Consider the following 15,000-nt stretch of genomic DNA (forward strand, 5'->3'; position numbering starts at 1 on the left):
ATACGACTAAATGTGCGCATTTTTAAGTTAGAGTAACATTTTTAGAGTATAATAAGTCTCTTATTCTTTTTAATAACATTGTTATTCTGAAGCTAACAAATAATAAATGAAATACTTCTTACCATTAATGCGACTTCTTGGATTGATGGAATAAAATTATTACTTATCGTGTTAAGCAATGTCAGCTAAGATTTATCTGAGAGCCAGATGCAGTCATCAAAAGAGCCACATCTGGCTCTAGAGCCGCAGGTTCCCTACCTCTGGATTATATGGTGGTACCTGTACAACCTGAAGGTCGGCCCTGCACCTTTCTTCAGCACCAGTCGACGGGTGGTGGCGATGCCCACCTCTGCCCTTCGCAAGGGACCCTCTTCGAAACACGATCTTTCGAAATGATCGCTGCATAACACACTGTACTTTGTGTGTGTGGTCCAATCCAACCGTGTTCGCTTGACCGCTCTGTTCCATTGTAAAGCTTGACCGTCATCTTTCGGGAATGTAAACAATGAAACACAGGCTGTGTTTGTGTTGCTAAAGGCGGCCGCGATACACCGCTTCCCACCTACAGCTTTCTTCTTTGACGTATCCATTGTTCATTGGACAAATTGCAAAAGATTCAGCAACACAGAAGTCCAGATTAGTGTGGAATTTTGCGATGAAAACAGACGACTTAATAGCCGGGAATGATGCTGGAACAAAATGTCATCTACAATCCGTGACGTCACGCGCACGGGTCATCATACCGCGACGTTTTCAGCAGGATACTCCGGCGCGAAATCTAAAATTGCAATTTAGTCAACTAAAGCGGCCGTATTGTCATGTGTTGCAATGTTAATATTTCATCATTGATATATAAACTATCAGACTGTGTGGTGGCTAGTAGTGGCTTTCAGTAGGCCTTTAAAATACCAATGATTGTCACACACTGCTTGGTGCCTCGTCTGAGCTGCTGTGACGTAGATGACCATAGCAACTAATTAGATGACCATAGCAACTAATTAGATGACCATAGTAAATAATTAGATGACCATAGCAACTAATTAGATGACCATAGTAAATAATTAGATGACCATAGCAACTAATTAGATGACCCTAGTAACTAATTAGATGACCCTAGTAAATAATTAGATGACCATAGCAACTAATTAGATGACCATAGCAACTAATTAGATGACCATGGTAACTAATTAGATGACTATAGCAACTAATTAGATGACCATAGTAACTAATTAGATGACCATAGCAACTAATTAGATGACCATAGTAAATAATTAGATGACCATAGCAACTAATTAGATGACCATAGTAAATAATTAGATGACCATAGCAACTAATTAGATGACCATAGCAACTAATTAGATGACCATAGTAAATAATTAGATGACCATAGCAACTAATTAGATGACCACAGTAAATAATTAGATGACCATAGCAACTAATTAGATGACCATAGTAAATAATTAGATGACCATAGCAACTAATTACATGACCATAGCAACTAATTAGATGACCATAGCAACTAATTAGATGACCATAGCAACTAATTAGATGACCATAGTAAATATTTAGATGACCATAGTAAATAATTAGATGACCATAGTAAATAATTAGGTGACCATAGCAACTAATTGGATGACCATAGCAACTAATTAGATGACCATAGCAACTAATTAGATGACCATAGCAACTAATTAGATGACCACAGTAAATAATTAGATGACCATAGCAACTAATTAGATGACCATAGTAAATAATTAGATGACCATAGTAAATAATTAGATGACCATAGTAAATAATTAGATGACCCTAGTAAATAATTAGATGACCATATTAATTGGTATATCATCCATAAGCGCCGATTCCAACCATTTAAATACTTTAGTTGAAGACTTACGGTCATTAGAAAACATGCACAGTTTTCATGTTAAACATCTTAAAAAAATGATTAGGGAATGTCCGGCGGGCCAGATTGAAAAGCTCAACGGGCCACATGTGGCGCCCGGGTCTTAGTTTGCCCAGGTCTGGGTTAGTACTACTAGTGGAGCAGCAGCACGTGCTATCAGACTGTATGTGTCCCTTGCAGACTGTACTGATATATATTGGAACAACCAGAGTATTAATAACAGAAGGACACACCCCTTTTGTGTGAATGAGTGAATGGGGGAGAGAGGTATTTTGGGGTTGGAGCACTAATTGTAGGTGTATCTTGTGTTTTTTATGTTGATTTAATAAAAAAAGAAGGCAGATGTAGGATTTAGCTGATGCTTTTTAACTTGCAGGCTGTGCAATAAATGATGATCCTAACCTTGGATTTGTACCAGTCCTCAGACTCCTGGATGTTTTTGGAGGCCAGGTTCTCGTACTGCAGACGGACGTCCCTCAGAGCGGCAGTCAGGTCAGGCTTTGCCACTTCCGCCATGTCCACTTGTGCGTGTTGCTGCATTTGGATCTGCTTCTGCAGTTCCAGCATCTCCTACAACAGCAGCCAAAACAAACGTTATGTTGGTCGAACACGGGGGCCGGCAACCCAAAATGTTGAAAGAGCCATATTGGACAAAAATACCAAAAAATAATCTGTCAGGAGCCACAAAATATGAAAAGCCTTAAGTCTAGACTTCTAGTCTTAAGACTATAAGTCTTATAATGAAGGCAAGTCTCTATATTAGCTATAATAGCCTACTATCAAAATAACTATTAAATCTTTGTGGACAGAAATGTTGAAATGTATTATTTATTCTCCACATTTTTACATCATTAGTAAATCAAAGGCTACTCAGAAGGTGAGGTAGCTCTTTTAATAGATTTATTACAATATTTGGAAAGCTCGGTAATGTTTGCTGTGGTCTGGAACAACATGGCACACAAACACCTATCAGAAATGCAGCCAATTTTACATCCAGATAATGTGTCATGAGACATGCAAAACTAAAATATATCCAAAAATGATCAAAGTAAAGGCTATTAAATGAGCTCAAATATACCTACAAGACATAATGATGCAATATGCAAGCCTAAATAGCATGTTAGCATTGATTAGCTTGCAATCATGCAGTGACAAAATATGCCTGATCAGCACTCCGAACGAGTCTAACATCAACAAAGCTCACCTTTGTGCATTCACGCACAGCATAAAACTTTTGGTGGACAAGATGAGACAGAAGGACTGGAAGATTTGACATGTAGACAAACTGTTGCTTCACAGTCCTCACTATGGTGAGCTCAAAAACCACCAAAATTAGTAGAACAAATGGATGTACACCATACACAAACATATTAAACAATGGTAGTTCCAACTATTGGGGAGGTTTGTGTCATGTTTGTCCTCAAACATAAAACAGACTTACCGTATTTCCTTGAATTGCCGCCGGGGCACTAATTAATTTAAAACCTCTACCACTCCGGCGTTTACCAAAGGCATGTGGTAAAGGCAAGCATGCGCTAATTATTTTAAAACCTCTTCTCATTCCGGCGCTTACCAAAGGCATGCTGTAAATTGAGGCCTGCGCTTATAAATTTGAGTGTGATGTAAGGATACCGTCATGAAAAGCACATTTAATTAAAAAACGTTATTATGGTCTTACCTTTACTTATAAATGAAGTCCATGCGCAGCTCCTTCTGATCAAAAGCATCGATAACTTGTTTATAGAAGTCTTCCTTATCTTTCTTCAGTTTTAAAAGTCTCTCTGTCTCAATGGAGATCTTCCTTTATTACCTCCTGCTTCGATTGAAAGTACAGTTTAGAAAACTGTTTTATTTTAGATATGTAATCCTCCATGTTAAAAGTGCAAGCGAGAGGAAAAAATAAAGGATCACTGCTCACTCTTGCTGCTTGTTGTCACTTCTTCTGCAGCCGAGTAGTCGCAAAAAGGATCACTAGCGCCCTCTACCACCAGGAGGCGGGAGTCATTTAATGACTCATATTTGACACACGCAGCTATGGTATATTAACAAAACATAGCTGCTTACTGTTCTTTTTAGCATATTCAATAGCTTGGACCTTAAATCCTACTGAATAGCTCTTAATCTTCTTCCCTTTATGCGATTTCAAATGATTGAAATCAGCCTCCTCCATTTTGAAAATGATGACAGGTGAAGTGTCACTCGTGACGTGACGAGTTTGACCCGGCGGAAATTCTAGGCATATGCTAATTATTTGGCGAAAAGAGAAATTCTAGACATGCGCTAATAAAAATAATATTTTGCGAAACGAGTTTGACCCGGCAGTAATTGTAGGCAGGCGCATACTATATACCCGGCGGCAATTCAAGGAAATACGATAAACAACAAAAAATATGTTATCCCCATCTTTTTCCATTTTCAATATTTTTTTGAAAATACTCCACGGAGCCACTAGGGCGGCACTAAAGAGCCCCATGCCGCTCGGGAGCCGCGGGTTGCAGACCCCCGCTCTAACAGGAAGGATGTATTCCCATCGCCTTCATTGCTGCATCCATTTTGCCAAAGGCATTGTCGCCACAAACAAAGATGTGTCCGCTATTTCCCGCAGTAGCTCGAAGTAGGGCTGGGCGATATGGCCTTTTTTCAATATCTCGATATTTTTTAGGCCATATCGCGATACATGATATATACCTTGATATTTTGCCTTGGCCTTGAATGAACACTTGATGCATATAATCACAGCAGTATGATGATTCTGTGTGTCTACATTCAAACATTCTTCTTCATACTGCATATATATATATTCTACTTTTAAACTTTCATGCAGAGAGTGAAATCACAACTAAAAGTGTATTTTTGAAACAGTTATTAAGCAGTGGCACAAACATTCATGTCATTTCCAAAACAGAAAGTGCAAGATTGTCAGAGACATTTTAAAACAAGCTATTAGTGCACTTTTGTGCATGATGTCACTAAGATGACATATCAAAACACTAAATTAAAGTGCACTTTTTGTACAGAACGCCACTACAATAGTTTAAAACAAATAAAGTGCACTTTTGTGCATGATGTCACACTAGATATTTCAATAAGTGTCAAATAAAAATGAGCTGCATAATAGGAAATCAAATCGCTATGTGGTAGGTTCCTGCGGACGTTATCTCCTTATTTTGTCGACTATTTTTTTTCATACGGTGTTGATGTGGAAATGGTTGCCTTGGTATTTTGTGGGTGTGGCACCGAATGGAGATGTAGACATGCGGAGTAAGCAGTAAGGTGACTTTTCAAACTATGCTACATATTAGCAGTAATGCTACTTCTTGTAGCAACGCTTCTGCCCCACACTTGACAAATCACGGTTGTCTGTCCAACATCTTCCCGCTTGAAGCCAAACCACCGCCAGAGGAGGGACCCCCTGCTGTTTTTCTTGGGAATTAATTCCTCCTTCATTAGTTACCCGATTCACATCTTTTTTCTCTCGTATAACCACTCGCACCACAGCTAACGTTACCCATGCCGCTACCTCTCTGCTCCGTGAGGGCGTATACGTATGTGACGTATGAGGTGACAGTATGTGACGTATGAGGTGACAGTATGTGACGTATGAGGTGACAGTATGTGACGTATGAGGTGACAGTATGTGACGTATGAGGTGACAGTACGTGACGTATGAGGTGACAGTACGTGACGTGACAGTACGTGACGTATGAGGTGACAGTACGTGACGTACGAGGTGACAGTACGTGACGTATGAGGTGACAGTATGTGACGTATGAGGTGACAGTATGTGACGTATGAGACGACAGTACGACGTATGAGGTGACAGTATGTGACGTATGAGGTGACAGTATGTGACGTATGAGGTGACAGTATGTGACGTATGAGGCGACAGTATGTGACGTATGAGGTGACAGTATGTGACGTATGAGGTGACAGTATGTGACGTATGAGGTGACAGTATGTGACGTGTGAGGTGACCGTATGTGACGCATGAGGCGACAGTATGTGACGCATGAGGTGACAGTATGTGACGTATGAGGTGACAGTATGTGACGTGTGAGGTGACCGTATGTGACGCATGAGGCGACAGTATGTGACGTATGAGGTGACAGTATGTGACGTATGAGGTGACAGTATGTGACGTATGAGGTGACAGTATGTGACGTGTGAGGTGACCGTATGTGACGCATGAGGCGACAGTATGTGACGCATGAGGTGACAGTATGTGACGTATGAGGTGACAGTATGTGACGTATGAGGTGACAGTATGTGACGTGTGAGGTGACAGTATGTGACGCATGAGGCGACAGTATGTGACGCATGAGGTGACAGTATGTGACGTATGAGGTGACAGTATGTGACGTATGAGGTGACAGTATGTGACGTGTGAGGTGACAGTATGTGACGTATGAGGCGACAGTATGTGATGTGTGAGGTGACAGTATGTGACGCATGAGGCGACAGTATGTGACGCATGAGGCGACAGTATGTGACGTATGAGGCGACAGTATGTGACGCATGAGGCGACAGTATGTGACGTGTGAGGTGACAGTATGTGACGCATGAGGTGACAGTATGTGACGCATGAGGTGACAGTATGTGACGTATGAGGCGACAGTATGTGACGCATGAGGCGACAGTATGTGACGCATGAGGTGACAGTATGTGACGTATATAAGAAGGTGCACTAGCTGTCTGTGAGAAGGAGAGACAAGAAAGAGTGAGAAGAGCCTGTATAGCAGGTGTCACCAACGCGGTGCCCGCGGACACCAAGTCGCCCGCTGGTCTGTTCTAAAAATAGCTCAAATAGCAGCACTTACCAGTGAGCTTACTTTATTTTTTTTAATTGTATTTATTTACTAGCAAGCTGGTCTCGCTTTGCTCGACATTTTTAATTCTAAGAGAGACAAAACTCAAATAGAACTTGAAAATACAAGAAAATATTTTAAAGAATTGGTCTTCACTTGTTTGAATAAATTCATTTATGTTTTTATTTTGCTTCTTATAACTTTCAGAAAGACAATTTTAGAGAAAAAAAATACAACCTTAAAAATGATTTTAGGATTTTTAAACACATATACCTTTTTACCTTTTAAATTCCTTCCTCTTCTTTCCTGACAATTTAAATCAATGTTCAAGTAAATGTATTTTTTTATTGTAAAGAATAAATACATTTTAATTTAATTCTTGATTTTAACTTCTGTTTTTTCAACAATAATAATTTGTGAAAAAGTTCTTCAAACTTATGATTAAAATTCAAAAAAATTATTCTGGCAAATCTAGAAAATCTGTAAAATCAAATTTAAATCTTATTTCAAAGTCTTTTGAATTTGTTTTAAAATGTTTGTTCTGGAAAATCTAGAAGAAATAATGATTTGTCTTTGTTAGAAATATAGCTTGGTCCAATTTGTTGTATATTCTAACAAAGTGCAGATTGGATTTTAACCTACTTAAAACATGTCATCAAAATTCTAAAATTAATCAGGAATAATTACTAATGATGTTCCATAAATTCTTTTTTTTCTTTTTTTCCAAAAATATTTGAATTAGCAAGTTTTTCTCTTCATTTCTTTCGGTTGAATTTTGAATTTTAAAGAGTTGAAATTGAAGAGAAACTATGTTTCAAAATGTAATTTTAATTATTTTCGTTTTTTTCTCCTCTTTTAAACCATTCAATTAAGTGTTTTTTTTGCATCATTTATTCTCTACAAAGAACCTTCCGTAGAAGGAAAAAAAATGTATGACGGAAAAAAATGTATGACGGAATGACAGACAGAAATACCCTTTTTTATATATATATATATATATATATATATATATATATATATATATATATATATATAGATATATTTATGTTTCTATATATATTTATTGTGCTAAATCATTAAGATGATCAGTGTTTCCACAAAGATAAATATCATTAATTAGTAATAATAACAGAGTTAAAGGTAAATTGAGCAAATTGGCTATTTCTGGCAATTTATTGAAGTGTGTATCAAACTGGTAGCCCTTGGCATTAAGCAGTACCCAAGAAGTAGCTCTCGCTTTCAAAAAGGTTGTAGTTTAATCCCAGCAGCTAAAGAAGGTATATTCCAATATCACCAAAGTCATTTTCTATATCGCACCGAGACAAACCTGCGATACATCCATTATATCCATATATCGCCCAGCCCTCACTCTAAGTACAAAAATAAGACGCTTACCTCATCGTGTAGCTTTTTGAGGAAGTTAATTTCCTCTTGGAGGGACTCTACCTTCCTCTCCAGGTCCAGTCTGACCAGGGCAGCATTGTCCACATCCTGTAACATGACACACACTCCTTTAAGCTTGCTGAAGTGTCCTGGCTCGTAAACCTTCTACAAACACTTAACTATCACACGTGACATTGCAGACTGATGCTAGAAGACCTTTTTGACACTATTTGTATGCAATTCCTGCACCATGCCTACTGTCAAAGCTGCAACAAGTGAAAATGGAGGACAGGATAAAGACTTGAGGAAAAGGTCCTGAAGATGACATCATCTCCACCACAAGGTTCTAAAACAGGGGTAGGGAACCTATGGCTCTAGAGCAGGGGTGTCAAACTCAAATACAGAGTGGGACAAAATTTAAAACTGAACAAAGCCGCGGGCCAAGGTTGAACAAATTTACCCTTTAATAGGGACCCAAACACCCCCCGCGACCCCGAAAGGGAATAAGCGGTAGAAAATGGATGGATGGATAGGGACCCAAACAAGTTTCGCATTGAATATTGAACAAGCAAGGCTTATATAACTTTATAGTGACAAGCAAAATCCAGTTTCAAATAATAATAATAATTAAATAACATTAATGGCGTATCAAATAAAATTTAAATCATCATCATCATCATCATTTATTTTTATTCCTTTCATGAAAATGCATATTTACAAGCCACGTACAATTGACACTGTCATTGTTTTTTTTTGTTTTTCTTTCTTATACATTTTCATGATCAGAAAGGAGCAGATGGAAGAATTATATTCTTATATTTATCTGCCCCTTTTTTTTAACACAAATTACAGTATTTTAGATGAATTATAACTGTTCCCCCCACCAACACCCAAACTCCAACATACTTTTCCATTTTCCTTGAAGCACTTTCACAATGACACGTCCAATCTAAATCAAAACTCAGTTTGATATAATTTCAGTTTTCTCTTTTTATAACTTGTTTTAAATACAAATATATTCTTACAGCTTTTTAAGTCTTTGTTTAGAGAATTCCATGCTTTCACACCAACAACAGACAAGCACATTTGTTTCAAATTTGTTCGCACTCTTGGATGTTTAAAGTCATACGGCCTTCTGTGCTTCTCATCTTCAGATGTGAACACAAATAACTTTTGTATGTCCTTCGGAAGAACTTTATTTCTCGCTTTGAACATCATTAATAGTGTATTCAATTCTACAATGTCTTTTAGTTTTAGTAATCCTGACCTAATGAAGAGTGGATTTGTATGGTCTCTATATCCTACTTTAAAAATGATTCGAATTGCTCTTTTCTGTGAAAGAAATAAAGGCATTATGTTGCTATGATATGTATTTCCCCATATTTCTGCACAATAATTGAACTAAGGTAGAATAATTGAGCAATATAACATTCTCATTGTGTTGTATGGAAAACTATATTTAACCTTGTTCAAAATAAATAAGCTTTTAGATACCTTATTTTTCACATGCATTATATGAGCTTTCCATGTCAACTTTTCATCTAAGATGACCCCAAGAAATCTGATTTAAGACACCTTCTCAATTTTCACATTGTTTATGGATAAACTAACTTCTATCTTTCTTTTATTACCGAATACCATATACTTAGTCTTTTCCAAATTTAAAGATAATTTATTTATATTAAACCACAATTTTAGTTTAACCATTTCCTCTTTAATATTATTGGCTAAAATTTTCAAGTCATCTCCTGAACAGTATAAATTTGTATCGTCTGCGAATAATACGCACTGTAAAATTTTCGAAACCTCACAAATATTTATATATAAAGTAAAAAGTTTGGGTCCTAAAATCGAAATAAAATAAATAAAAATTGAATGCCTCTTTTTGGCGGTGGGGTTGAGGTGGACGGGGTTTGGTGATATTGTAGCGTCCCGGAAGAGTTAGTGCTGCAAGGCGTTCTGGGAATTTGTTCTGTTGCGGATGTTCTCCCGAAATGTGTCATTCTTGTTTGGTGTGGGTTCACAGTGTGGCGCATATTTGTAACAGTGTTAAAGTTATTTATACGGCCACCCTCAGTGTGACCTGTATGGCTCTTGACCAAGTATGCCCCGCATTCACTTGTGTGTGTGTGCGTATAAGCCGCATATATTATGTGACTGGGCCGGTACGCTGTTTGTATGGAGGAAAAGCGGACGTGGAGACAGGTTGTAGAGAACGCCAGAGGCAGTGCCTTAAGAGCCCACCCCAAATAATATATAATCGAGACGGTTGGCAAGTAAGAGTGTTAGCTCTAATGTTAATTTGATATTGCCTCAAGGGCCAAGTGAATTTGACACCCATGCTCTAGAGCATGGGTGTCAAACTCTGGCCCGCGGACTAAATTTGGCCGGCCGTGTAAATTCACTTGGCCCTTGAGGCAATATCTAATTAACATTAGATCTGGCCCGCCGCTGTAACACCACATTCACCGCTAATACTCATACTTGCCAACCCTCTCGATTTTCCCAGGAGACTCCCGAATATTAGTGCCCTTCCCGAAAATCTCCCTGGGCAACCATTCTCCCGATTTCCACCCGGACAACAATATTGGGAGCGTGCCTTAAAGGCACTGCCTTTAGCATCCTCTACAACATGTCGTCACGTCCTCTTTTCCTCCATATAAACAGCGTGCCGGCCAAGTCACATAATATATGCAGCTTTCACACACACACACTTGGTCAACAGCCATACAGGTCACACTGAGGGTGGCCGTATAAAAAACTTTAACATTGTTACAAATATGCGCCACACTGTGAACCCACACCAAACAAGAATGACAAAACACATTTCGGGAGAACACCTGCACCGTAACACAACATAAACACAACAGAACAAATACCTAGAACCCCTTGCAGCACTAACTCTTCCGGAACGCTACAATATACACCCCCCGCTACTACCAAACTCCGCCCACCTCATTTTTATTTTATTTTTGAATTTATTAGCCTGTGGAAAAAGTTAATGTTGATATTTACCTCAGAAGGCTGCAAATAGAAAAGAGGCATTCATTTTTTTTCATTAAATTTTATTTAATATACCACTGATGTTTTTTGAAAGTTGATTTTGCACTATTATGTTATATAAGCTCTGCCTGTTCCATGGGAGGAAGCCCGAATACCCAGAGGGAACCCACGCAGCATCTTTCTCATAGTCATCATTGGACGGCGTGGCGCAGTGGGAGAGTGGCCGTGCGCAACCCGAGGGTCCCTGGTTCAAATCCCACCTAGTACCAACCTCGTCACGTCCGCTGTGTCCTGAGCAAGACACTTCACCCTTGCTCCTGGTGGGTTCGGGTTAGCGCCTTGCATGGCAGCTCCCTCCATCAGTGTGTGAATGATGGGTAAATGTGGAAGTAGTGTCAAAGCGCTTTGAGTACCTTGAAGGTAGAAAAGTGCTATACAAGTACAACCCATTTATCATTGTCACTGTCACCGACGTCCCTCTGGGTGTGAGTTTTTCCTTGCCCTCATGTGGGCCCTACCGAGGATGTCGTTGTGGTTTGTGCAGCCCTTTGAGACACTTGTGATTTAGGGCTATATACATAAACATTGATTGATTGATTGAGGATTACATATCTAAAATAAAACCGTTTTCTAAACTGGACTTTCAATCGAAGCAGGGGGTAATAATTAAAGGAAAACCAACGTCGGAGCTAAAAGGTTTGCTTCAGACAGTGATCTCCATAAAGACAGAGAGACTTAAAACTGAAGAAAGATAAGGAAGACTTCTCTAAACAAGTTATCGATGCTTTTGTTCAGAAGGAGCTGCGCATGGACTTCATTTATAAGTAAAGGTGGCCACTAAATGGTGTGTGAATGTTGTCTGTCTATCTGTGTTGGCCCTGCGATGAGGTGGCGACTTGTCCAGGGTGTACCCCGCCTTCCGCCCGATTGTAGCTGAGATAGGCGCCAGCACCACCCGCGACCCCAAAAGGGAATGAGCGGTAGATAATGGATGGTAAGACCATAATAACATTTTTTTTTATTAATTAAATTAAATTAAATTAAAGGGTGGAGTGCCATCTCCGGGTTGGGGAGGAGACCCTGCCCCAAGTGGAGGAGTTCAATTACCTAGGAGTCTTGTTCACGAGTGAGGGAAGAGTGGATCGTGAGATCGACAGGCGGATCGGTGCGGCGTCTTCAGTAATGCGGACGTTGTACCGATGCGTTGTGGTGAAGAAGGAGCTGAGCCGGAAGGCAAAGCTCTCAATTTACCGGTCGATCTATGTTCCCATCCTCACCTATGGTCATGAGCTTTGGGTCATGACCGAAAGGATAAGATCACGGGTACAAGCGGCCGAAATGAGTTCGGGTCTCTCCCTTAGAGATAGGGTGAGAAGCTCTGCCATCCGGGAGGAACTCAAAGTAAAGCCGCTGCTCCTCCACATGGAGAGGAGCCAGGTGAGGTGGTTCGGGCATCTGGTCAGGATGCCACCTGAACGCCTCCCTAGGGAGGTGTTTAGGGCACGTCCAACCGGTAGGAGGCCGCGGGGAAGACCCAGGACACGTTGGGAAGACTATGTCTCCCGGCTGGCCTGGGAACGCCTCGGGATCCCCCGGGAAGAGCTAGACGAAGTGGCTGGGGAGAGGGAAGTCTGGGTTTCCCTGCTTAGGCTGTTGCCCCCGTGACCCGACCTCGGATAAGCGGAAGATGATGGATGGATGGATGGATGGATGGATTAAATGTGCTTTTTTGTGTGCTACAGTTTGTATGTGTAAAGAATGCTTTCAAACACAACCCGTTAACTGCTGCCAAATCAAATGGTGAATAAGATACTCTTTAGGGTTCATATGTTTGTAAATCAGTGCCTCACCAGCCATGAACTTCACCGCACGTCACTGATGAATTCATGAGTGTTGCCGTCTCCAGGCGGAATTTACCAGCGTGAAATGGCTCACCTGAGCATAAAAACCCTGCATTGTCCTTTCTCAATTACGGTTTGTTCCTTTCTGTGTTTTTTGGCGATGACGCCACACTGCCGTGCTTTGTCCACGTGTTGGCAGGCCGCTCGGAGAGGTATCAGCAAATGAAGCAGCTTAGCGTGGGCTGTTGTGCTGCAAACAAAGCGCGCTATTCACCGGGCTCTCCCAAACCGGTGACCGTCTGCCTGACTGAGCGTCAACTGGGGCAGGGAACGCCTCATTGTCGCCCCGCTGTCGCGGTGGCACGACACCTCCACCTTCTTCTTGCACAAAACAGTCCTTCCACCTCTACAGAATATGTGCATCCATACGTCAACATGCAAGGATCCTGGACTATATCTTTTTCGGTGTACTTAGTGTAGATGAATTCCTGACAAGCACTGAATAACCCTGCCAGAACCGGATTGTCCTCACGCTCTGATAAGTCCATTGAACCAACTCTGTGGATGCCAGGGTGCACCTCTTTCAGTGTGACCAGTCAGACTTCAAAACATCTCTCTTTGCAGGCCTGATCAAACGAGCAGTCGAACCTGTCTTTTCTTACTCTCGCTACGTTGGATCATGGCTACAAGCTGCTGCGGTCTCACCTCAGGCTGCATTCCTGGGCAGCCATGGAGGAAGGGAGACGATCACACAGATGAACAAAGACACACGGGTGATCATTTAGGTCCGTCTCTTAAAGGCCTACTGAAATGAGATGTTCTTATTTAAACGGGGATAGCAGGTCCATTCTATGTGTCATACTTCATCATTTCACCATATTTTTGCTGAAAGGATTTAGTAGAGAACATCCACGATAAGTTAGCAACTTTTGGTGCTGATAAAAAAAGCCTTGCCTGTACCGGAAGTAGCAGACCATGTGCGCGTGACGTCACGGGTTGTGGAGCTCCTCACTTCCTCACATTGTTTACAATCATGGCCACCAGCAGCAAGAGCGAGTCGGACCGGGAAAGCGACGATTTCCCCATTAATTTAAGCGATGATGAAAGATTTGTGGATGAGGAAAGTGAGAGTGAAAGACTAGAAAAAAAGAAAAAAAAAAGACAAGGGCAGTGGGAGCGATTCAGATGTTATTAGACACATTTACTAGGATAATTCTGGAAAATCCCTTATCTGCTTATTGTGTTACTAGTGTTTTAGTGAGATTATACATTGTACAACCTGAAGGTCGGCCCCGCACCTTTCTTCAGCACCAGTCGACGGGTGCTGACAATGCCAATCTCTGCCCTTCGCAAGGGACCCTCTTCAAAAACACGATCTTTCTAAATGATCGCTGCATAATACACTGTACTCTGTGTGTGTGGTCCAATCCAACTTGAGCGCTCTGTTCCATAGTAAAGGTTGTCATCTTTCGGGAATGTAAACAATGAAACACCGGCTGTGTTTGTGTTGCTAAAGGCGGCCGCAATACACCGCTTCCCACCTACGGCTTTCTTCTTTGATGTTTTCATTGTTCATTGGACGAATTGCAAATGATTCAGCAACACAGATGTCCAGAATACTGTGGAATTTCGCGATGAAAACAGACAAACTTATAGCTGGGAACGATGCTGAAACAAAATGTCCGCTACAATCCGCGACGTTTCAGCGCGAAATTTAAAATCGCACTTTAGTAAACTAAAGCGGCCGTATTGGCATGTGTTGCAATGTTAATATTTCATCATTGATATATAAACTATCAGACTGCGTGGTGGCTAGTAGTGGCTTTCAGTAGGCCTTTAAGGGTCGGAAACCCTCAGCTTCCTCATGTTGTTGCGTGAGGCGTGTCGCAGTGAGTACCTGTCGGAAGGATTGCATGTTTGCCTCGGCCTCCTCCCGCAGTGATATCTCGTCCTGCAACCTGCCGTAAAAGGAAATACATATTCAGTACGAGGGCATCTCTAATACACTTCATTAGGTACACCTGGAAACTCATCTGCGTACTTGCCAACCCTCCCAATTTTCCCG

At 40.8% G+C, this 15,000-nt stretch overlaps 1 protein-coding gene across 1 annotated transcript in view; it reads right to left on the reverse strand.

Annotated features, from left to right (window-relative positions):
• Positions 1–15,000, reverse strand: part of LOC133568860 (vimentin A2-like) — a 28,736-nt gene that overhangs the window by 8,879 nt on the left and 4,857 nt on the right. Inside the window, exons 2-4 of the mRNA XM_061921042.1 lie at positions 14,833–14,893; positions 8,104–8,199; positions 2,306–2,473 (exon numbers count right to left, since the gene is read on the reverse strand). Of these exons, the coding sequence (XP_061777026.1) occupies positions 2,306–2,473; positions 8,104–8,199; positions 14,833–14,893 (325 nt within the window). The remainder of the gene's footprint in view (positions 1–2,305; positions 2,474–8,103; positions 8,200–14,832; positions 14,894–15,000) is intronic.

Source organism: Nerophis ophidion, linkage group LG14 (assembly GCF_033978795.1).
Source record: "Nerophis ophidion isolate RoL-2023_Sa linkage group LG14, RoL_Noph_v1.0, whole genome shotgun sequence".
Classification (NCBI taxonomy): domain Eukaryota; kingdom Metazoa; phylum Chordata; class Actinopteri; order Syngnathiformes; family Syngnathidae; genus Nerophis; species Nerophis ophidion.